This window comes from Rhineura floridana, chromosome 3, assembly GCF_030035675.1.
Source record: "Rhineura floridana isolate rRhiFlo1 chromosome 3, rRhiFlo1.hap2, whole genome shotgun sequence".
NCBI classification, from domain to species: Eukaryota; Metazoa; Chordata; class Lepidosauria; order Squamata; family Rhineuridae; genus Rhineura; species Rhineura floridana.
Genome location: NC_084482.1, coordinates 223,015,137 through 223,038,666, shown reverse-complemented (window position 1 = coordinate 223,038,666; position 23,530 = coordinate 223,015,137). Strand labels below are relative to the sequence as shown.

Below are 23,530 nucleotides of genomic sequence, written 5' to 3'. Positions count from 1 at the left end.
CCTTTTGCCAGAGTTGATCAGCTAATTAGCAGTTACAGCAAGCCCCATTTTTGGCAGGGATTAACTATACTGTGGAATTCCCAATCAGCAATTCCTTAGGGCAGCAGGTTCCAGCAGGGCTTGCTGTCAGTGCCAATCAACCAATGGGTGCCTACAACGAGCTTTGCTTGCCAAGAAGCAGGAGTGCACTTTAAGGCTCCTGATTGGTCCTTTACAGCCATGTGTCAGGAGTCAACATGGGGTTGTACCCAACTAATCCTTACTCAGAGTAGACCCTTTGAAATTAAAGGACTCATGTCCATTGATATCAATGAAATGGTCGTGACTGTGTCATATATGTTTATTTATTTATTTTCTTGCGTACATCTCCAACCTTTCTTCCATCATGGACCCCAAGACAATGTACCAAGACAATGTACCTAAGAGGTCTTCACTAGGTCTCCCATCGAACCACTTACAAGAACTAGACCTGCCTATGTCGGCAAGGTGGTGACTTCATGTGGCTTCAGATCAAACTCTTGGATCTCAATAAATATTACCCCAGAATTTTTACCACTCAACCCTCATCCACTCCACCCATCTTCCCATTCAAATGCCCCCTCATTTCATTTCCTGAGTCAAGCATTTCTTCATGAGAGAGTGTAAAGCTCCAGGTGACCATTTCCAGGGTGATAGGAATGTTGATGGGCAGGAGAATAGCCATTAAGCCGAGGAAGAGGAGGACAGAGGGGTCAGGGCTGGTTCCAAGGGGTGGCCAGGTGGGGCACTGGCCCGAGGGCCCCTGAGGCTACAGGAGCCTCCGAGGGGGCCCTCTGCTCCCCTTCTGTGATTTGCGGCAGGATCACTGCCGTGGATCACACAGCAAAAGCTTTGGGGCTCCACCATTCCCTTGCTTAACTTACCTTGTTTTGCGGTTGCGCACGCAGTGGTGCCCTTAAGAAAGATGGCGGCTGAGGTTTTCCTAAGGGGCTGAAGCCTCTGCCTCCATCTTGGCTGATGGCATGCATGTGTGCTGCGCGCTGGCATCCCTGCAATGAACCAAGATTGCGGCAGAGGCTTCAGCTCCTTAGGGAAACCTCAGCCGCCATCTTTCTTAAGGGCACCACTGCGTGCGCAACCGCAGAACAAGGTAAGTTAAACAAAGGAATGGCGGAGTCCCGAAGCTCTCGCCATGCACAAATCGCAGAAGGGGAGTGCTGGGGCCTGGGGCAGGCTTTTGCCCAAGGGCTCCAGCGTGTCGGGCTGGCCCTGGGCACACATACGCGTGTATGTGTGAGTGTGCACATGTGTGCCAGGGCCCAGGGCAAGCTGGTGCCCAAGGGCCCTGGCATGTCTGGGGCCGGCCCTGAGGGGGGTGAAGCTGATTAAGAGGAAAGTGGAAAATTAACTGTTGAATTCTTTTCGAATTCAAGCCATGGCTGCCCAGGAGATATGAAGAAGAAGAAATCTTTATTGTTCAAAGCCATAGGCCGCCACAATTAAACAAATATAAGAAAATATAGAATACATATTTAAAAACAGATCATGTTACAATAAAACAGAATTCTTCAGCATAACATGGAAAAGCAGCAGTAGAATTCAAATAAAATTTTCTCTCCTGGGAGATACCTTAACCCACCCCGTATCTAGATACATAGATGCTACCGTCAGAATGGCGCAGGGGCACAGTCCACATCTCCTGCATGGCGTTTTAGACAGCCAGCTCTTACTTTTCCTGCAGCTAAAGCTAATTTTGCCACCTGAGTAGTAATAAGTATGTCATTGCCTGCTAAGAAGACACAGGAGATATGACAGGTGGAAGGAAATGTTCCAAGTTCGTAGACTGGGGAAGAGGGGCTGGGAGCCGACACAAACACCTTTGAGTGAAACCATTTTTTTTCTAAACAAGAGAAGAAAAAACTCTTCTCCAGGACAGGATTTATATGTTTTTTTGAATTTGGAATTTTAAAATACTAAAAGAAATAAATGGTGCAAGATGTTATCTTGGTCCTGTGGGGCAGGGTGAGGGGACACCCTGAGTGGATCTGGCCCTGGTGCTCTCTTTGCCAGCCTCCCTTGCTTGATTCTTCCTGGATTTGTGAAGATGATTCTTCCTGGATTTGAGAGATGGTTTTAAAAACAATCAGACTTCTGGCAGTTTGGAAAGTGATGAGTAAATTCATTTAAAAGTGTGGCACGAATGAATAATCAATGGGAAGATGTGGAAACAGCCCACAAGCAAATCAAGATGAATGCAGGATGAAGGTTCATTGTCTTATAACCACCCACCAAAAAAAAATTAAAATTAAAATTGAACAAATGCTCAATAAACGGTGGATATAATCTAGCCTCCCCATAAACTGTATTCAAGCAAATCAAAATGGATGCTCAATAAATAGATTTCCTGGGGTTTTTTTTATTAACAAATTATTTGATTTGCACTTTAGTAATAAAGAGGAATTAGCCAATTTCTGTCACAACTTTAAAAAAAAGGTTTAAAACTAATTGTTCTGGGTGCATTTTTAGACTGCACGTGTCTGACACTCAGTATCTGGAACCAGGAAAGTAGATATACAGTTTCTTCTGAAGAATAATTTCACATAATTTGAAACACTAAGGAGGATTCGTGTTGCATGTACTAAACGATATCTCTGAAAAGATGTTTCATAAGAATCAGGTCACTACTTTTGTTTTTGTTGTTACATACTCCTTGGTATTGAGATCAGGCCTCAGTAGAATAATGTAGCACTTGGGAATGAAGATGCAGCCCAGAAGCCCAGCACTGGAGGCCAAGATGGAGAAGACCTGCACGGCTACCATGTATTTCCCCTTCGTGCTCAGGTAGGTGGGCACAAAGGAGACCCAAACACTGCAGAAGACCAGCATGCTGAAGGTGATCAGCTTGGCTTCATTGAAGGCCCCAGGCAGCTTCCTGGCTAGGAAAGCCACTGTGAAGCAGATGGCAGCCAGGAAGCCCATGTAATAAAGGGTGCTATAAAACATGGCAACAGACCCTTCATTGCATTGCAGCATGATCTCTTCAGGCTGGAAATGCATGTCTGACTCTGGGAATGGGGGAGAGTTCCCCAACCAGATTGTGCAGATGACAACTTGGACACTTGAACAGGAAATGATAATGGAGTTGGCCAGACTCTTCCCCAGCCATCTTCTCATTGTGTTCCCTGGCTTTGTGGCCAGGAAGGCCAGCACCACCGTGATTGTTTTTGCCAAAACAGAAGAGACAGCAACTGAGAAGATGATGCTGAAGGCCATTTGTCTGAGAAGGCAGGTCATTTTCCTTGGCCGGCCGATGAAGAAGAAGGAGGACAAAAAGGAGAGCAGGAGGGAGATGAGGAGGATGAAGGAGAGGTCCCTGTTGTTGGCTTTGACTATCGAAGTGTCAAGATATTTAATGAAGATTACTATAACAAAGCCTGTGGTTACAGACAAGAAGAGGGCAAAGGAAGCCAAGAGGATCCCCAAATATTCTTCATAGGCCAAGAAGGTTATAATCTTGGGGACACATTGATCACGGTCCTTGTTTGGATGCTGATCTTCTGGACACCTGGTACAACGTTCTGCATCTGCAAAGAACAAGAGTAATATTTACCTCATATCCATTTGTACCACTTTTCTTTTACAGAAAGAAATATCCAAGTGGCTCACAGAATAAGGAAACATAACTATAAAAATAAATAAAACCAATAACATCAGCACACTGACCAAGGACATCCGGAAGCAATATTCATAATATAAAGGGTCAGGGAACAGATGTGTCTGGAGTTGGTGAAAACACCCCACAGTGGGTCCCTACATGATCTCAATGGGGAGGGCATTCCATATGTTAGTCACCACAACTGAGATGGCTCTCCTTTACACCTCACTATAACCCCGTCAGGTAGTTTAGTGGACTAACATGGACTATGCTAAGGTTAACCACTCATGGCAGCTTCTGGCTAGACAGGCATTTATTGATTTCTTCCCTAAGCAGCTTACTAAACAAATACATTTCATAACAACATCATAAACCATCACCCCAAAAACAATTTAAAATGTGAAACACTTTTGAAACATGTCTTGAAATCAATTTAATTTTGATACGAGCAGCCTGTGCATGGAATGGAGGCTGAAATGCTGATCATAGAAGGATACAAGAGCAGCTTGAGCCATGGCCCAAGTATGGTGGAACACACAAGGACATGAAAAGCACCTGCTGGTTCAGGCCAAGGGCCCATCCAGAGCAGCATGCTGTTCTACAAGGACGTCAGGAACTGATATTAGTAATATGAAGTGTGAGGGAAACCCTGGGTGAAGAGAATTATCTTCAGTTTGTGAAAACACCCCACAGTCGGCCACCGCCTGACCTCAATGGGGAGGGCTTTCCACATGTTAGGTGCCAACAGTCCTCCTTCACACCTTCTAATAACCCTGCCAGGTGGTTTAGGGTGAGAAAAAAATGGACTGGCAGGCCAACCAGTCATAGCTGAACAGGCCCTTAGAGATTTACAACACTGAAATAAATGGACTTATGTAACTTCAGTCGCTTGATTTTCAGTAGTTCTACTCTGAGTTTGACTCAGCTGCATATCACTCGACAGCTTTTACAATTGGGTTACTTCAAGATACACAGCATCAACGACTCCTGAGATCTTAATTCCATTTCTACACACTCTTTGGTTACCTGCAATGCAGATGTCAAACTCAGAGACAGGCCTTCTGAACAAAGCCCATTTTAAGCTCAAAAATGTCTGGGTGGTTTTAGCCGTACAAAGATGACAATTGTAGAACTTCCTGTTTGGTTAATCTTACTTTTCTCAAGTTCAAGCAAGCCCTTGTAGCTATCTGCTTTCAGATTATGTTGATTTCTACCATGTCCACTGCCTCCTTCCACCACCCCAGTTGTTGCTACTAACTTTGGGCAGCTCAACACCATACATTCAAAGCATATCCAACACACATTTAAAGCACGTGACTTTCCCCAAAGAATCATGGGAAGTATAGTTTGTTAAGGGTGATGGGAATGTATAGCTCTGTGAGGGGGGAACCACAGTTCCCAGGATTCTTTGGGGGAAGTCATGTGCTTTAACTCTCATGCAGATCTGGTAAAAAAAATCACACTGGCTCTGGGATATATTTGGACCCCATTGAGATTTCCAGTGAAGGATGAGATTACTTTCTCCTCCAGAGACCTTTTTGTTTGTTTCTTTTGGTCACAAGTATGCTTGACACTACCAAAGCACCTTGAGCCAAACATCACTTGCTTGTTTTCATTATATTCAGCTTTGATCTGGTTTGATATAAGTGTGTGTGAGAGAGGAGGAGGAGTCACAAATAAAATGAGGGGAAGCAACAAGGTGAAAGGATATTTAAAAGAGTTAATACTATAGAGATTAAAATGCTAGCTTAGAGGGTCTCGCCCACATTAAGGAGAGGCTTTTTTAGGTTTGACTTTTAAATCTCTGTAGTATTAATCATTTAAATGCTATACTATCAGACAGGTTGGGTTTTTGTTTCTAGAAGAGACAGAGAGACTAGGTTTGGCTCACTCACTCTCCACTTGGAGCTTGAATTATTCAAGTGGAGGGGAGAGAGAGAGAGAGCTGTGTTAATTTCTGCTGTGCTCTGGGTAAAAAATAAATACAAGAACAATATTGTTATATTCAAATGATTAAGTGGCTGAAATTTGGAGCAAGCATAAACACTCTGCAGAGACAGAGAATATGCAAACTACCGGAAAAGTTGGTGCTACTGTAAAGCCAACTTCAGCAGAATTCTTGTCTGTCCCTAATCTGAGTCCACCTTTTCCCACAGGGTGCCCCTTTCCACTGGAGTCACCCACCTTCCAGAGTGGAGATGGTCCCTTCTGCGCAGGGAACGCAGTCGTAGCAGCAAAGTGGCTTCCCTTCCTGAACCACCTTGACAAATCCAGGCTGGCAGCTTTCCACACACCTGGAAGGAGGCAGGGTCTAAGCATAAAGACAAGGAGCATCAAGGAAAATGTGGAAATCTCACTGTTCTACAGATATAAGGATTTTTGCAGTTTAAATATAGCAGGGGGTAGGGAAAATCTTGGTCACCGGGTTACTAAAGTAAGCAACCTCATTGAAAATGTAATGAGAAATTTGATTCCCTCCCCCCCAAAAAAGCTGAAACATACAACATTTTCATGGGGAGCCACTGCTAGCTCTTAAAATGCTGAACATTGGAGTTGACAGGTATTCAGAGGCAGCCCCACACAAAGCATAGTACACTGGTTAGAGCTTAAGGTGAGGAGATGCAATGGAATGAAAGATGTGATCTTCCCCCACCTGGTTGAGCCATTTCGGCCACACAATGGCATCCTGGTCAATGGTGCATTTTAGGTCTGGGAACCCCTGTCTGTATAAACTCCCAAACTTCACCCTGATGACAGACTTATTGGGAAACACCACCCAGTTCACAATGTCCACATCGGCCGCCAGCTCCCCATTCTCATCCAAATACACTCTGTCTATGGAAGAATTATAGAACTGGGAGCTCCTCAGAAAAGGGTGGAGCTGTAATGGCAGACAAAAGAGCATCATTCAAAATATGTAAACCACACTGGCTATCCAAATCTGCCCATTTAAATGCTTGGATCTCCTCTGACACCTAGCTGGTAATTAAGTGTCTTTTAAAATCTTTGCTACTTTGAATTCAATGGGATTTACTCCCAGGTAAGTAAGTCTAAGTCTTCCATCCTGTACACACTTATCTTAGAATATGTCCCAGTGAAATAAACGAGACTTTTGGCTAGGCCAGCATAAGTTGTACTATTAAAAACTATAGTTTTATAATATAGGTGGGACATAAATTGGAATTTCTTTCCTCAGCATCAAATTGTGGAAGCTGATTAAAAAATATTCCTGACAAACAGCTGTTCTCTGTTCTCTATAAATACAGATGCAGGAAACCCTGCTATATATAACGTGAAAAAGGTTTTTTTTAAAAAAAAATAAAAATAAAAATCAGTACACACCTGTTTTTATTTATTTAACAAGATTTATAAACTGCTTAATAAATGAAAAGCAGTTTTGTTGTTATGTTCCTTCAAGTCAGTTACGACTCTCCTTTATGCTAAGCTAAAAAGCCCCAAATGCTGCAATCTTGTCTCCTCAGAGGGGAGTTGCTCCATCATCTTGATCATTCTGGTTGCCCTTTCCTGAACCTTTGACAACTCTACAATATCCTTTTTGAGGTGAGGCAACCAGAACTGTATTCCAAATATGGCCACACCATAGATTTATACAATGGCATTATGATATCGGCAGTTTTATTTTCAATACCTTTCCTAATGATCCTTAGCAAGGAATTTGATTTTTCACAGCTGCTGCACATTGGGTCGACATCTTCCCGTTAAATATTAGACAGGCACCATCTCTGTTATCTTTTTGGCACCTACTGAAGACCTTCCTCTTTCAACAAGCCTCTGAAGTAGAGACCTTATCCCGTCTGTGTCTGCGTTGGAATGGCTTTTTAAAGCATTCTCAAAGCATTTTTTAAAAGGAGTTTTTTAAGATGTTTTGCTTTAATATATTTTAAAGTCTGTTTTTAAGATGTTGTAGAGTGTTTTCAGTGTTTTGTTTGCTGCTCTGTGCTCCTTCTGGGAGGAAGGGCAGGATATAAATTTAATTGATTAATTGATTATTTGATTAAATTATCATCATCATCATCAAGCCATCCACTGCAGCCCCAGGGTCTTGTTCCTGGTCAGTCACTGCCAGTTCAGACCCCATGAGCATATATGGGGAATTAAGGGGGTTTTTGCTCCAGTATGCATTTCTTTACATTTGTTTACATTGATGGGGGCTGTTACCAGAGGGGCTGTGTCCTCTGAAGCCAGTACAAGGGGACACAAAGAGGGACCAATTCAGGCTGTTCTACAACTGTGTTTGCAAAATTGCACCGCCCCACTACATTTAATATTTTCTCAGCGCCTAATTGCACAATGATTCTGGAATTATACATTCAGTTGTCATGTTCAGCACAGATATCTGTGTTTGAAAAGGAAATACCTGCCATGGCTGTAGCCTTTGAACGTCCATCCTGTTGCCACCCTCCATTGCCCTCCACTTAGACTGAGATGAATACGCAGCTTTTAACGCACGGGCCGTGGCTTGGATACTGCGATAAATCCTGTAGCTGTCTAGAGAGAGGGTTCTTTCCAGTTTGTCTTGAGGCATCATCTCCAGATCCTCTCTCTCTCTGCATCTTGTCCAGCCTTTCACCGACAGTGCATGCTCTAAATAGGAGCAATTAAAAGATTTCTCCCCAAATTGCTTCATAGCAATGAAAAAGGGTAGAAACTCATCATATGTTGCCTTTTTATTTGTCTCAATCAAGAAGGAAAAAATGCCATGGATACATTGGAAAGATAAGCCACTGTACATTAAGTCCATGGAGATGTCCCACATAGCTGTTGTGATCAAGACATTCCCTACAATAGGTTTTATTATTGTGTCAAATATTTTTACCATAAATAACAGTCCCACAAAGATATAGCTAGTCTCTACGTAGTAAACAAATACATTGACTTGTCTCCACTTTTCAAATGCAAAAAGATTGATATCGACTTGATTCTTATTAAATTGTGGGAAGCTTTCTGAGATGGCAACACAGATGCCACTCCTGATGAGCAGAGGCGTCAAGGTCTTCAGGAACTTCTCTCCATTGTCAGTGTCTGGAGCAATGAGACCAACAAACGTCCACCTGAAGTGCAGGAGCAGCTTGACAATCCCTGGGTACTGGAATTCTTCTCTGGGAACCACCCGATAGAAAAAAGGGAACTGGGTCTTATCACTCAGAACAGGAGAGACAAAAGCATAACTGACCTGGCAAGGAAAGGAATAAGAAAGCCCAATTATTGTTACCCAAAATAGCAAATATTTCCCTTGTAAAGACATAGTGTTTTGCACAGGAATTCCTTGAAAACATAGGAACACACCCTGTTTTTATTTATATGAATAACCCTACATCCCTGTTTTTATATGATTTTATATTGCTGTTCCATGGGTTTCAGACTGCATTTTTGTTTTAATGGTTTTGTTGCTTTTTAATGTTTTACACCACTTGGAGAATTCTGAAATATTAAGTGGATTATAAATGCCTTAAATGAATTAAAAAAAACTTTAAAGTTTCGCTCTTGGGAAACATGCCCACTTTCCCAAACATTTAGGGCTGTAGCCACCTGTACCACAGATGTTCCATTCCCCTTTTATGCACACACACATATACAGAGGCAGGAAAAGAGTGCATGGGATCTCCCTTTGACACAAAGGGAAGGAAAGGTATCATTATAGGATTCAGGGGTTGATCCAGATGATGTCTGTGGGTATCCTCCAAGCCTGTAATTCTATAGTAGAGAAATCTGCTGAACTTGTCAAACCAATTTCTTTGTTAAGTTGATGGAGCTGATTTACATGTCTGAAGACCTGATTCAAAGCAAATGTGTTGCCATAAGAACAAGGGTGGCTCTCCCTGTCACCTGGTTGGGGCAGGAGGTAGATTTTGTCTTTTAGCCTGATGTGGAGCTCAGAGTTCAAAAAGACACAAAGAGACTTGCCTCGCTCTCTGTGCTGCTGAATCCAGAGCTATGGCTTTAGGAAGCCTCCCCTAGAAGCCTAACAAGATCTCTTGGAGTGTTAATGCTGTGAGCCCTTCCATCTTATGCTCAGGTTGTATATATGAAACCGTATATCCTATAAGAGACCACAGACTCTGCTGACCTTCATTCCAAGGAATCAGAACCCTGAGTAAGTGCAGGAACCCCTAGAAGTGTCACACCATTCAGAGATTGGGATGCATGTATTAGTATTATCAAAGAGAGCACCGCAACCCATGTGTCCATGCCAGCTTTTCTGTTGCTTGCTTAAAAGGGCATCTGTGCTGGTTATTGGCCCTCATTGACCATGTCTCCCTTTTTAATTCATTGAATAGTTATTTTAAAAAAGACATTTAAAGCTGCAATCCCAAAGACACTATGACTCCAATAGTCATTTTATCGGTATTAGTTGATTCCGATAGAAAATAAACAGTATCCAATTCTCTTGAAAGATCTCTGTTGTCTGAATTGCCCCCTCCAAACAATAATTGTTTGTAACTTGTAATTTTATTCAATATCTTGATGTCACACATCTTATTTTGATGAGGATGACATTGTGTCAACAATACAGATGGACAAATACGTCAATTTTGGTTTCTCTCAATTTCTAATATTTATAATTCACTTCACATTTCCACATCACTTTGTGAATTTATCTTTTTTAAAGTTCTCATGAAAATTAATCAGCATTTTAATGTGAACTTCTCTTAATATAAGTATGTGCAAGGCCAGCTTTGGACAGTGGCCAGGTCAGGCCCTTGTCTGCAATTTGGCTCATCTAGCAAATGTCCCAGCCCCTCTCCATTCCTACCTGTGGGATTTTATAGATGCCCAACAAGCTTGAAATCTGGATGGAGTTTTGAGAATCAGCCCCTTCAAGAACAGCCAACAGATTACTCCATCCTTCACGGTTGTAGTTTGGAACATTTGCCTTCCCAGTAGTTAGCAAGTCTAATAAAGCATTGTACGTCAACCTTCCATGAAAAAAGTTGTCGTGGATGCTGTAGCCCAGGGTGATGTTGGGTAAGAGCTCAGGATTCCCATTAATATCCTGAATGGCAAACAGGAAGGAGAGGACCTGCCAGTACTTTGTGGCTGCTTTCCTGCAAAAATATACACAGAGCATCACCATCCCGCATTCAATGAACATATCTGATTCAAATCTGGCTCTTTTTTTTAAACAAGTTTTTTACCTACAATATAAAGCTCTAGATTTAATTACTACAGCTTTACTTTTACTAACACTGATTCCAGAGCCAAAACCACAAGCTCAACAGCCAGTTCTCACGTAATGCTGTCAGGGTCGGGGAAATAGAATCATAGAATCATAGAGTTGGAAGGGGCCTTGTAGGCCATCGAGTCCAACCCCCTGCTCACAGCAGGAAATCCACAGCTAGACATCTCCCGCAGATAGCTGTCCAGCCTCTGCTTGAAGACATCCAGCGAAGGGGATCCCACCACCTCCCTAGGCAGTCGGTTCCATTGCCAAACTGCCCTTATTGTCAAGAAGTTCCTTCTAATGTCCAATCTGAATCTACGCTCCTGCAACTTAAAACCATTAGACCTAGTCCTACCCTCTGTGACAGCCCTTCAGGTACTTAAAGAGTGCAATCATGTCGCCCCTCAGCCTTCTCTTCACCAGACTGAACGTGCCAAGTTCCTTCAACCTTTCCTCATAAGACTTGTTCTCCATACCGGCTATCATCCTCGTCGCCCTCTTCTGAACCCGCTCCAACTTGTCTTTATCTTTCTTAAAATGAGGCGCCCAGAACTGAACGCAGTATTCCAGATGAGGCCTGACTAATGCAGAATATAGTGGGACTATTACTTCCCTCGACCTGGAAACTATAGCTCTGTTTATGCAGCCCAAAACCGTGTTTGCCTTTTTTGCTGCAGCATCACACTGCTGGGTCATGTTCAACTTGCAATCCACTACAATTCCAAGGTCCTTCTCACACGCACTACTGCTAAGTCGGGTATTTCCCATCCTGTACCCGTGCATTTTGTTTTTGTGGCCTAAATGCAGAATCCTGCATTTGTCTATTGAATGTCATTTTATTAATTTCAGCCCAATTTTCTAGTCTATCCAGGTCCCTTTGGATTTTATTCCTGTCTTCCATTGTGTTAGCTATCCCTCCCAGTTTCGTATCATCCGCAAACTTCATAAGGCTTCCCTCCACCCCATCATCTAAGTCATTGATAAAAATGTTGAAGAGTATCGGCCCCAGGACAGAACCCTGTGGCACTCCACTCGAGACCTCCTTCCAGTCTGAAGCAGAGCCACCGACGACCACTCTTTGAGTACGGTTTTCCAACCAGTTGTGAATCCACCTGACAGTATTTCCATGTAGTCCTCATTTGACTAGTTTGCTAATCAAAAGGTCGTGGGGGACTTTGTCAAACGCTTTGCTGAAATCTAGATAGATGACATCTACAGCATTCCCACCATCTACTAGGCTAGTGACCTGATCAAAAAAGGAGATGAGATTAGTTTGACAGGATTTTTTCTTGACCCATGCTGGCTCCTTCTAATCACAGCATTGTCATCTAGATAGTTGCCAATGGACTCTTTTATTATCCGTTCTAATATCTTTCCCGGTATTGAAGTCAGACTGACTGGCCTGTAATTCCCCGGATCTTCTTTTTTACCCTTTTTAAAGAGCGGGACGACGTTTGCCCATCTCCAATCCTCCGGCACCTCTCCCGTTCTCCAGGATTTCTCAAAGATGATGGCAAGAGGTTCCAAGAGTACATCCGCAAGTTCCTTCAATACTCTGGGATGCAGTTCATCAGGCCCTGGAGATTTGAACTCATTTAGGTTAACTAGGTATTTCCTGACTATCTCCTTATCAATCTCAAACTGCAATCCCAACCCCTTACTCAGATTGCTACCGATGCAAGGTTGCACACTGTTCCCTTTTTGGGAGAAAACAGAGGCAAAATAGGCGTTGAGCAGTTCTGCTTTTTCCTCGTTATCTGTCAACATTTTGCCATCCTCATTGAGCAGCAGTCCCACCATTTCCTTGGTCTTTCTCTTGCTTCGAACATATCTGAAAACCCCCTTTTTGTTGTTCCTCGCTTCCCTCGCCAGCCTCAGCTCATTCTGGGTTTTAGCTTTCCTTACGCTATTCCTGCAAGCCCGAGCCGCTCGTCGGTACTCTTCCTTGGTGATGCGTCCTTCCTTCCATTCTTTATACATTCTCTTTTTTACTTTTACCTCCTCCACCAGTCTTCCGTGTAGCCACATTGGCTTTTTCCCAAGAGTTGTTCTTCTGGAGCAAAGTTACTGGAGGTTTGTGACATTTTGTGATATATGGCTTATTTTCACATATGCGCAGGCTGAGTCTGCATTAACACCCCAACAGATCCTGATCCCGCATCCAGTTTCAAGAGGGAGGGGCACCCAAGTCCTTCAGCACTTCCCAGAAGTCCTACAGCTCTCTGCTGAAGTGGTCAAACCAGTCTCTGTCTTAAGTTAATGGCCCTAGCTCAGGCTGTTAAGCATCTTTTCTTTTCACGTGCAGATGTGTTGCTATAGAAACAAGAAGCTTGCAATGTCTCCAGAAGGAGTGGGTAGGCCTTTCCCTCTTGCCTGGCTGGTAGCCATATCATCCTACGACCAGGAGCAGAATAGGTCAGGGGCTAGTAAGGGCTAGTCTCCTCTGCAGTTGGAATGACACAGAGGATTGACTTGCTTTCTGTGATGAATCCAAAGCTATAGGCTTTTTGGGGAGGTGTCCTTGAAGAAGTCCTAGGGGAGCAAGGTCTGTTGGAGTGTTAATGCTGAGAGATGAACCCCCTTACACTGAGGTTGTGCATATATGTAAATAAAAACATATATCCAGTGCTTTTTTGGTAAAAAATGAGGTGTCGGTACTCATAACTTAATCACAGAATTGTAGAGTTGGAAGGGGCCTCTAAGGCCATTGAGGCCAACCCCTGCTCAATGCTGGAATCCAAATTAAAGCAGACCCAACAGGTGGCTGTCCAGCTGCCTCTTGAAGGCCTCCATTGCTGGAGAGCCCACCCTCTCCCTAGGTCATTGGTTCCATTATCGTACTGCTCTAACAGTTGGGAAGTTCTTCCTGATGTTCCATGTGAAAGAGGAGGTGCAGAATATTTTGTGCTGGTTAATCGACATGTCTATTCATAGGGTTTTCATGGCAAGAGGTATTCAGAGGTGGTTTACCACTGCCTTCTTCTGAGTCTGGATGCATCTTAGTCTTTTCATTAGAAAAGACAGAAATGCTGGGGAAACCAGAAGAAAGTAGAAAAAGAGGAAGGCCAAACATTTATAACAGATGCTACTGGAAGTCACTGATTCACAGGGTCACCGTAAGTCATAATCGAAGGCGTATCAGGAATTCGACTTAAAGTATCCCCGACAGGTGGCTGTCCAGCTGCCCTTTGAAGGCCTCCAGTGCTGGAGAGTCCACCACCTCCCAAGGTCATTGGTTCCATTGTCGTACTGCTTTAACAGTTAGCAAGTTTTTCCTGATGTTCAGTTCAAATCTGGCTTCCTGTAATTTGAATCCATTGTACTGGGTTTTTTACTTATGTATTGTAATTTCCTGTGAGAATTTCCTGTTCATGGGATGCCACACAAATGTCATAAACAAAATGGTACCTGCCTGCCCCTCACAGCACTTCTGCCTCACGATTATTGAGAGGCGGTCTTTATCCAGCCTCTTGGCTGTGAAGCTGTTTGGTCTTTCCCTGTCCTTTCCTTCCTTCTAGGACCCAGCTTTTCCCCATAATCCTCTCCCACACTTTCTTTCCCCAGCAGATCTCTTTCAAGCCCCTAGCATCTGTTTCCCAGCACCAGTTGCCATGACTCTCCCTTTCCCCAGCATTCCATATTCCAGACATTCCATTTTCCTGGCCACAGTGTCTGACTTCTATGTACTCTATACCTTGCATCACCAGGTTGTTGGACTACTGCTCCCATAATCCCTGGCCATTGTGTAAACTGGCTGGGGCTGATGGGAGTTGTAGTCCAACTACATCTGGGGACCGAAGGTGGAGGAAGCCTGCTTTGTGCCACATTTTTCATAGGCATGAGATATAGTCTAGTTGCTGTTTGTTTCTCTCCCTCTCTCCCTCTCTGTTTGTGTGTGTTAGGGAGCTGTTTAAAGTTGAGAGTGGATAACTTTCGACAACCCTGGAGATTGGAGTACATTCCTGTGTTGTTGCAGACTGCAGATCAAGTGAAATTACAGCAGTTGCGAATATTCATGCAGCAGTACACACAGGCTAAAATCATGGACCCTCCCATGTCTAATAGCTGAAAATACATGTGACCCTTGCCCTTCAAAAATCTCTCTCCAAGGCTTGCTGCCTCTCTGGGACACCTCCCCTCTTGCTGATTCATAGAATTATAGAGTAGCAGAATTGGAAGGCTCCTATAAGGCCATCAAGGCCATCCCTCTGCTCAGTGCAGGAATCCAATTTAAAGCATACCTGACAGGTATTTTGTATATTTTACAAACAAATGTAAAACAATTACCAGGGAGCTAGCACCTTCAGAAAAGGTTTTATACCCTGTATGCAGTTTTATAGCCTTTATGAAAGAAAGAACCTTCAGGACGTTTAGTTAACTTCCAAATATTTTTCTTTTCTGACATTAGTATTGATACCAAACAATCTTAAAAAAAAAGTAAAAAAGGGTTCCCACTTTTCTAACTTTTCCTTACAAAATTTGCCAAAGCTTGTAAAAATGGGTTGTAAATGAAACCTTTTCACATTAGCCTAGATTTTTGAGTGACTGATTTCTTAAGGAGTCTGTTTTATAGCTCGGGGGGGGGGTTAAACTCAGATGACCACAGCCTGCTCTAACTTCGAACTGCAAATGTCTCTTGAAAACATAAATTTATTAAGGGAGGGAATTAGAGAACAAAGGAAGCCTAAGGGGGTCGAAAATACTTTCAACTGTTTGAGCCACATACACAAAATACATGTTAGTCCTTTGTGGTCAGACACAAAGTTAGCTTAAACAAACTTAAAGAGAGGTAGAAGAATGACGTGCGGTGGGACAAACAACCAAGATTTCTCCCCTCTAACTGAAAATTCATTTTCAGTAACCATCCTTCTGGCACACATTCTTTCCCGCAAGCTATTCAGTCACACACAAACACACAATTCAGAAACTGAAGACCTTCCTCTTGCAACAAGTCTTTTAAGTAGAGACCTTATCCCAGTCTGTGTTGGAAATTGTTTTTTAAGATGTTTTCGAAGCTGTTTTTTTTTTTTAAAAAAAGATGTTTCTTAGATGTTTTGTTTGAATATATTTTAAAAGTCTTTTGTTTTTAGGATGTTTTAGAGTACTTTTAGTGTTTTGTTTGCCACCTTGGGCTCCTTCTGGGAGGAAGGGTGGGATATAAATTTAATAATAATGCAAATAATAAACAAGCAGTAAAAAATCTCTCACACAGGTTCAACATTTACACTTTCCCCTTTCTCATGACCATCAACCAACTTCCATCAAACCATCTTCCCCTCCATCTCTACCATAAAATCAGCCTTTCCTGTTTTTGTTGTTGTTATGTGCCTTCAAGTGGATTACGATTTATGGCGACTCTATGACCCTGTGGCGATCATGTTTTTATGGTGGCCACCAGATAACTTTCTCGCTGTAATTCTTCACTTTCCATCTCACCTCTTCCACCTTCTCTGGCAACAAGCTTTCACCATTACAACCCTCTACAACCATTCACAGACTTCCGCTGTTAAAAGCTACTGATAATTCTTTAACTTTAAAGTGCTGTAATTACCCGGTCACTTAAGCTCCTGTGCTACTTCATGCCTCTCTTTTCAAGGTCTTCACTGAGGGAAAGATTGAAGTCCTAATCCCCACATCACTTAACACTGGACAGCACCCTGATCTAGCCATGTAGGCTGAGCAATCATTTCTCCCTTAGTGCTAATCCAATTTTCCTAACAGAACAAAGTTTTGTATCATCCCTTTTTACCAAATATCAGGCAAATTAGGATGGTTTAATTTAGTTCCTAATAAGTTCTCATACTATATGCTGTACATATGGCATCTCTACCAAAAAGGCATAATATATTGCCACCCTGTATGTACAGGCTGTTGGTAGAGATGTCCTAAATTTCAGGTTTTAAAGGGGATATTTTTATTATGAGTGCTGTGGTGTCTCCTGGCCCCTTTAATCTACAAGCAAATGGTCAGGATTTAACTAGGCAAAAACTCGTTTCCTTTATTTACAGGTAGATAAGTAGAGATTTTGCTAAACAGCATAAGGTGTAGTGTCAAAAGGAATTCTCTTGTTTATTTATTTTGCCTTTTTGGCCATAGGCCAAGAATAAACAAACTAACTATGCCAGGCTTTTATCGAAAGCAGCAGCCAAAGGTTCAGGTCTAATCTAAACAAAAGGAATGCCAGTATCTTTTACTATGGTTAAAAGGTATGCTTAATCCTTCATCCTCCATTGGATTTGAGTCCTTGCACACTAAACCTGCTTCTAAGGAAAGAAACAGTGATAGGGAAATGCATTAGAAATTGTAGGATAACTATTGCGTGATGTAACATTGTATAATGCAAACAAATCTGGACAAGTGCTTGATAAAGAGGTCATCTGGAAGTGATTTATAATGGTTTCCTTCTTCGAAAACTTACGGTTGCTGAATTTCGTAGTGGATTTGATCCTACTTTGCTAGCTAAAGGCAGCAATTGGGAAACATTTGCTGACTTAATAGGCAGTTTTTCATTGGGGCAAGAGGGGGTTGGGGATATCCTGGCCTTTTGCACTTACAAGAAAGAAGCACTTTAGCTACAGACCTGTGTCTCAGACAGGACTATAAAGAAAAGTTGGTGTTTGTTCTGTATGTTAAAGTTATGCCGTTGTCATATGCTAATATACTTTACAGTTGAAAAAGGACCTCACCAGGGACAACATCTGAAAAGGCAGATTAAGCAATCAGTGGTGCCTTAGCATGGATGCATCTCCCCTTTTGAAAAGGCAAACCAGGACAGAAATTTAGTAGGATCAGGAAACAGCCTGGCCGTTGGGAATAACTGGAGGTTGTGAAATCAATACTGAGTGGAGAAGCAGTTAACTCCATTCCCACAACGTGACTTACTGGGAAAAGCGAGTAAAGGGAGGCTCGTTGAAGACGTGTGGATGAAATAAAGCTCTTGTGGCCGAGATGACCCCGCCAATGAGGTGGTCTCCTGGCCTGTAATAGTTGAATGGATCTATTTCATCCCTCTCCAAAGTCAAGGGGCATTTCGCCTTCAGCATCCCACAGTCTGCATAAGGCAGCAGCAGCAGCAGCAGAAGAAGGACCATGCTGTGTCTGCCTGGAAGAGCCACCTCCGTTGTGGCTGCTCCCCTCAGCTAATTAGAAGAATCATTAGATGAAAGCAAACGCTTTCTGCAAGGCTTCCCTAACACTGACGGAGGCCAGCCAAGGCTTCACATCTGAAGGGGATGGTAGTAAGTCAACCACACACTCACCCAGTTCTCCTCACCTGCCCTAAATCTCAGCCCAGGCTCTCTGTGGTACTGATGGCATGTATGCTCCAGTTCTTTCTGGCTCACATGCAGGGCGTCACGTCAAGTCGCTCTTGCTTCTGATGTTTATTTAGTGGACTCAAAGCCAGTCTTTGGACCAATCCCTCGAGTTTTGGTGAGAAGATGAAAAAAATCACCATGATTTTGATAATTATAAGGGGAAGCAGTATTGCAAGTATTGCAAAATCCTGAACTCTTTATGTGCGTCCAAGGGCAGGTGCAGGGCTGGAGAAAAACATGTTTGCAAAAACTCCCAGATGTGGCTCCAGACTGCAGTAAGATGGAGAACAAAGGGGGCATCTGAACATGACTAACCTTGGGGGGGGGGGAAACATGCTCACAAGGGTCAAGAACAAGATCTCCTCTCCATGCCATGCATAATGTTATCATGCCACCTCTGACTTGCCTTTTCCCTAAATTAAAAAGCCCCAAATGCTGCAACCTTTCCTCGTAAGGGAGTCGCTCCATCCCCTTGATCATTCTGGTTGCCCTCTTCTGAACCTTGTCCAACTCTATAATACCCTTTTTGAGATGAGGCGACCAGAACTGTACACAGTATTCCAAATGCGGCCACACCATAGATTTATACAACGGCATTATGATATCGGCTGTTTTATTTTCAATACCTTTCCTAATGATCTCAAGCATGGAATTTGTCTTTTTCACAACTGCCACACACTGTGTCAACATCTTCATCAAGCTATCCACTATTACCCCCAAGGTCTCATTCCTGGTCAATCACTGCCAGTTCAGACCTCATGAGAGTATATGTGAAATTAAGATTTTTTGCCCTGGTTTCACACTTGCTCACATTAAATTGCATTTGCCATTTTATTGCCCATTCACTCAGTTTGGAGAGGTCCTTTTGGAGCTCTTACAATCTCTTCACAATCTCTAGATCATTTATGAACAAGTTAAAAAGCACAGGTCCCAACAGTAGTCCTTGAGAGACTGCACTTTCTACAGCTTTCCATAGGGAAAACTGTCAATTTATTCCTACTCTCTGCTTCCTGCTACTTAACAAGTTCCTGACCCACATGAGGACCTCTCCTCTTATTCCATGACTGCTAAGCTAACTCAGGAATTTTTTTTTGTGAGATACTTTGTCAAATGCTCTTCAAAAAGTCCAAGTATACTATGTCAACCAGATCTCCTCTATCTCTATATTTGTTGACACTCTCAAAGAACTCTAATAGCTTAGTGAAACAAGCAGCTTGATCTTTTATATACTTAGTTATTTTTCCTGGAACGGAGGTTAAGCTAACTCGCCTGTAGTTTCTGGAATCCCTCCTGAATCCCTTTATAAAGATTGGCATTACCATCAGCCACTTTCCAGTCCTCAGCAATGGAGACAGGTCTAAGGGATAAGTTACATATTTTTGTTAGAAGATAGCAATCTCACACTTGAATTCTTTGAGGACTCTTGGTTGATGCCATCCGGACCCAGCAATTTCTCAGTTTTTATTTTGTCTATTAAAACCTAGAACTTCATCTCTTATTACCATTATCTGCCTTAGGAAGGAAGGAAGGAAGGAAGGTCTCCCTTCTATGAGGGGAAAGGGCCACAGGAGGTATTGATGGAAATTAGAAAGGGAGATAAAAGGCTAATGTTTATGGAATAAAAACAATTGGGAACAGAAAGGAAGGGGATAAGAAAGGAAAGCTGTTGTAAGAAGAAGATGTGAATAACAGAAGACCTGGAATATGGGAACATAAGAACATAAGAAGAGCCTGCTGGATCAGGCCAGTGGCCCATCTAGTCCAGCATCCTGTTCTCACAGTGGCCAACCAGGTGCCTGGGGGAAGCCCGCAAGCAGGACCCGAGTGCAAGAACACTCTCCCCTCCTGAGGCTTCCGGCAACTGGTTTTCAGAAGGGTGGCAGAGCACAGCCATCATGGGTAGTAGCCATTGATAGCCCTGTCCTCCATGAATTTGTCTAATCTTCTTTTAAAGCCATCCAAGCTGGTGGCCATCACTGCGTCTTGTGGGAGCAAATTCCATAGTTTAACTATGCACTGAGTAAAGAAGTACTTCCTTTTGTCTGTCCTGAATCTCCCAACTTTCAGGTTATTTGAATGTCCACGAGTTCTAGTATTATGAGAGAGGGGGAAAAACTTTTCTCTATCCACTTTCTCAATGCCATGCATAATTTTATACACTTCTACCATGTCTCCTCTGACCTGCCTTTTCTCTAAACTAAAAAGCCCCAAATGCTGCAACCTTTCCTCATAAGGGAGTCGCTCCATCCCCTTGATCATTCTGGTTGCCCTCTTCTGAACCTTTTCCAGCTCTATAATATCCTTTTTGAGATGAGGCGACCAGAACTGTACACAGTATTCCAAATGTGGCCCCAAAGTTAAGCTAACTGGCCTGTAATTTCTGGGATCCCCCCTGGATCCCCTTTTGAAGATTGGTGTTACATTTGGGAAGAAAAAAGGTGGCAGTTATGAGGAGAGGAGAAATAAGGTACAAGTTGAGTGTGAAAGGAGAGTGGGAGGAGAAGTTACAGGAGATGAGTAAAAAATACTTTGAGAGAAATCTGGGGATGAGAAAGGGAAAATATATAAGAAAAGTTCTTCACTTAGAACCTCTGAATCAGCACATTCTGCCTAAAATGGGGAGGTTCAGCCTCACTGCCTCCACAGCAAACGTCTGCACTGAGTTTGAAGAAAGATGAGCTGTGGAACTCCTTGTATTATGTGTGTATGCCAGAACCCTTGTGTATGTCCACCCTACCCATGACCACTACAACATGCCTCCTAGAGAGGTCAGATCTTTTGGCACAAAGTAAACCATGCCCTGCCCTGAAAATGTACCCAAATCACCCTATACACAAGAATGTGCTCTCACACAGAATGATTCCACAAAACATTAGTTTATTACAAAGAGAAACAACAAGATTATTCTAATGCAAATTAACTGATGCAGTGCAGCATATGTATGAAATGTCACAGGAGCATTTATACTAGTACCCTAACACATTCAAACTCTTGGTAAAGAAATAAGAGAACCTATCCTATAAGGGGAAATAAAAATAAAGTGATAGAGCATAAGACTTTGTTATGGGACTCTTAAGAAGATAGTGATAAATCATAAAGATTGCCTATCCTGGTTCTTGCTAGAGCAATCAAAGCCAGGAACCAGGTTTGGGACCAGGAATTCTATGCTGGAAGTGATTTCAGTTCCTTAAAGTTCAGGTTGGGGTGTCATGCTACCAGACAATAGGACCCTTACTCTGCCTCTAGATCCAGTATCTAGAACTGTGCTGAAGGTTTCGGTGAGAGTGACATGCAGATGTGATGTGGAAAGTCCTTGGAGCTGTGATAGTTAGCTGACTAAAAGGCAAAGTAGGATTTTAGCCATGTTCTATGTGTTAATGTCATAGAAGAAGCTTGAAAAGGAGGGTCAAGGAGGGGGTGTCAATACCATCATGCATCTCTGGTCATGTCAATGCTCTGGTCCAAAGTTCTGGTTAAGCATAGACACCCGTAACACTTGTACTAAGGGGAAAACTATGTCAAAACATGGAGATACACTATATTTGCTGCTGCCACTACCATGTAATAGGAACAGCTATGTACTTGCATCTCTCTTTCATTGAAAGAAAACAGGAAAACAAGGAGCCTCTCGGATTTCCCATGGCTGGAGAGGGCGCTTAAGAGAGATGATGGCCCTTTCCATTTCACCGCTCCACAATGAAACTAGGGCCTCAACAGGAGCATCAATCATGCTACCTGGAAAATCCCCTAGAACATACAGAAATTCCTCATTTCGTCTGTCTCGAGGGGTGGATCAATCTAACCTGAAAGGAGAGGGGTCTGTCACAGCCAATCCATACCTCACCAGAATGTGATCCATTCAGGACAGTGGGTTAATATTCACTCCCCTGATAACCAGACCACTCCCAATGCCCTCTGTAGCAAAAAAAAAAAGGAAAAGAAACCAGTTCTACGGTATAACCTGCAATATGTGCTGGGCGCAAGAAGTATTGTGGCAACCCCATGGTTCTCATGACAGCCATAAAGTCCTGAGCCAGACCTTGTACCAAACTCTGCCTCTCTCCACCACTAGTTTCTGACTGGCTCTGCCCCGTAACACCATTGTATGACCGGTGGGCCTCAGTAACTTTTGGCTGCTGCAGTTGGCCCCTAGGGATAGAAATTATGAGACCCATGATTTAGAGTATTGGATGATCTGCTATTTTTGAAAATACAAAATCCAACCAGTCTAAGAAAGCTAGCAGTGATTCAGACAATTTTTCAGATCTAGCTTTAAAGGATGTTTCTCTCGTTTGAAATAAAACAGTTCAGTTGCTTATTTTCTTGTTAAACATTTTAGGAATTGTACCCGTTCCTGTTAAACCTTCCCTGATGACTCCACAAAATCTCATAATTTGGCATCCAGTAATCCTATAATCTTGCAACTATTTCGTTCCCAAGAGGCTTCTATCCGCTGTACGTTCTGCTTTTTCGGACACTCTAGAATGGTCACTTTGAATCCCCAAAAAGCTGGTTTTGGCTGACCCATATCAGATTTCAACACCTTCAGGAGACTAAACGTGTTTGCAGATGGGGGGGGCTTGTAAGCTACAAGTAGAATTGCAATTCACCTCCCATACTTTGGGGGGCAGCATTCAACTTTTTCTGTGCCTCCTGCTATGTTCCAGCTATAAACATTTGAGCAGATAAGGGTAAGGTACAGTTGAAAAGAGCAGCCATGGTTAAAAGATGATCACCCCCAGCACCAGCCTGCCCTGGGCCCTGGCACCCGTACACACACATGCATGCCCCACTTACCACTCCCTGAAGGGCCCCTCCTTAGTGTGGGTGGATAGCACTCCCTTCCACGATCCGTGGCATCGTTGGCTCCTGACCCTACCAAGGATCACAAGAGGGACCTTTCTGGGCACCCCCTACTGCTGCACAGGTCCACGACACCCACCTGCATGCTCCACCTGCCTCTCCCTCAGAGCTTGGAAAAGTTACTTTGGGCTGATGGGAGTTGTAGTTCAAAAAAGTAACTTTTCCAAGCTCTGCTCTCCCTTGACATAAATGCTACTCACACTGCAGGTGCAAGCCTGCCATCAACTGAGATGGTGGCCGAGGTTTCCCTAAGAGGTTGATGCCTCCACCACCATCTTGGTTTATTTATTTATTACATTTGTATACCACCCCATAGCCGAAGCTCTCTGGGCGGTTTACAACGGTTGATGGCATGCATGAGTGCAGCGCAGCCAGCAGTCTCCCTAATAGGAGAGGTAGATGGGGCATGCAGGAAAGTAGCCAGATATACAGTTTCTCATGTGGAATCATCTCACAAAACTGGAAATGTTGAGATGGAATATGTTTCACATTGAGCTTGATAAATGACACCTCTGAAAAGCTGTTTCATAAGAG

At 43.1% G+C, this 23,530-nt stretch overlaps 1 protein-coding gene across 1 annotated transcript; it reads right to left on the bottom strand.

Annotated features, from left to right (window-relative positions):
• Positions 1 to 2,652: 2,652 nt before the first annotated feature.
• On the bottom strand, positions 2,653 to 17,908 carry LOC133379045 (vomeronasal type-2 receptor 26-like). Its single transcript, XM_061613654.1, has 6 exons — positions 17,700 to 17,908; positions 10,410 to 10,701; positions 8,571 to 8,828; positions 6,288 to 6,515; positions 5,819 to 5,945; positions 2,653 to 3,563 (listed from the first exon to the last, which is right to left on the bottom strand). Exons 1-6 carry the CDS (start codon positions 17,906 to 17,908, stop codon positions 2,653 to 2,655), a joined length of 2,025 nt encoding a protein of 674 aa, XP_061469638.1.
• Between the last annotated feature and the right edge of the window lie 5,622 nt (positions 17,909 to 23,530).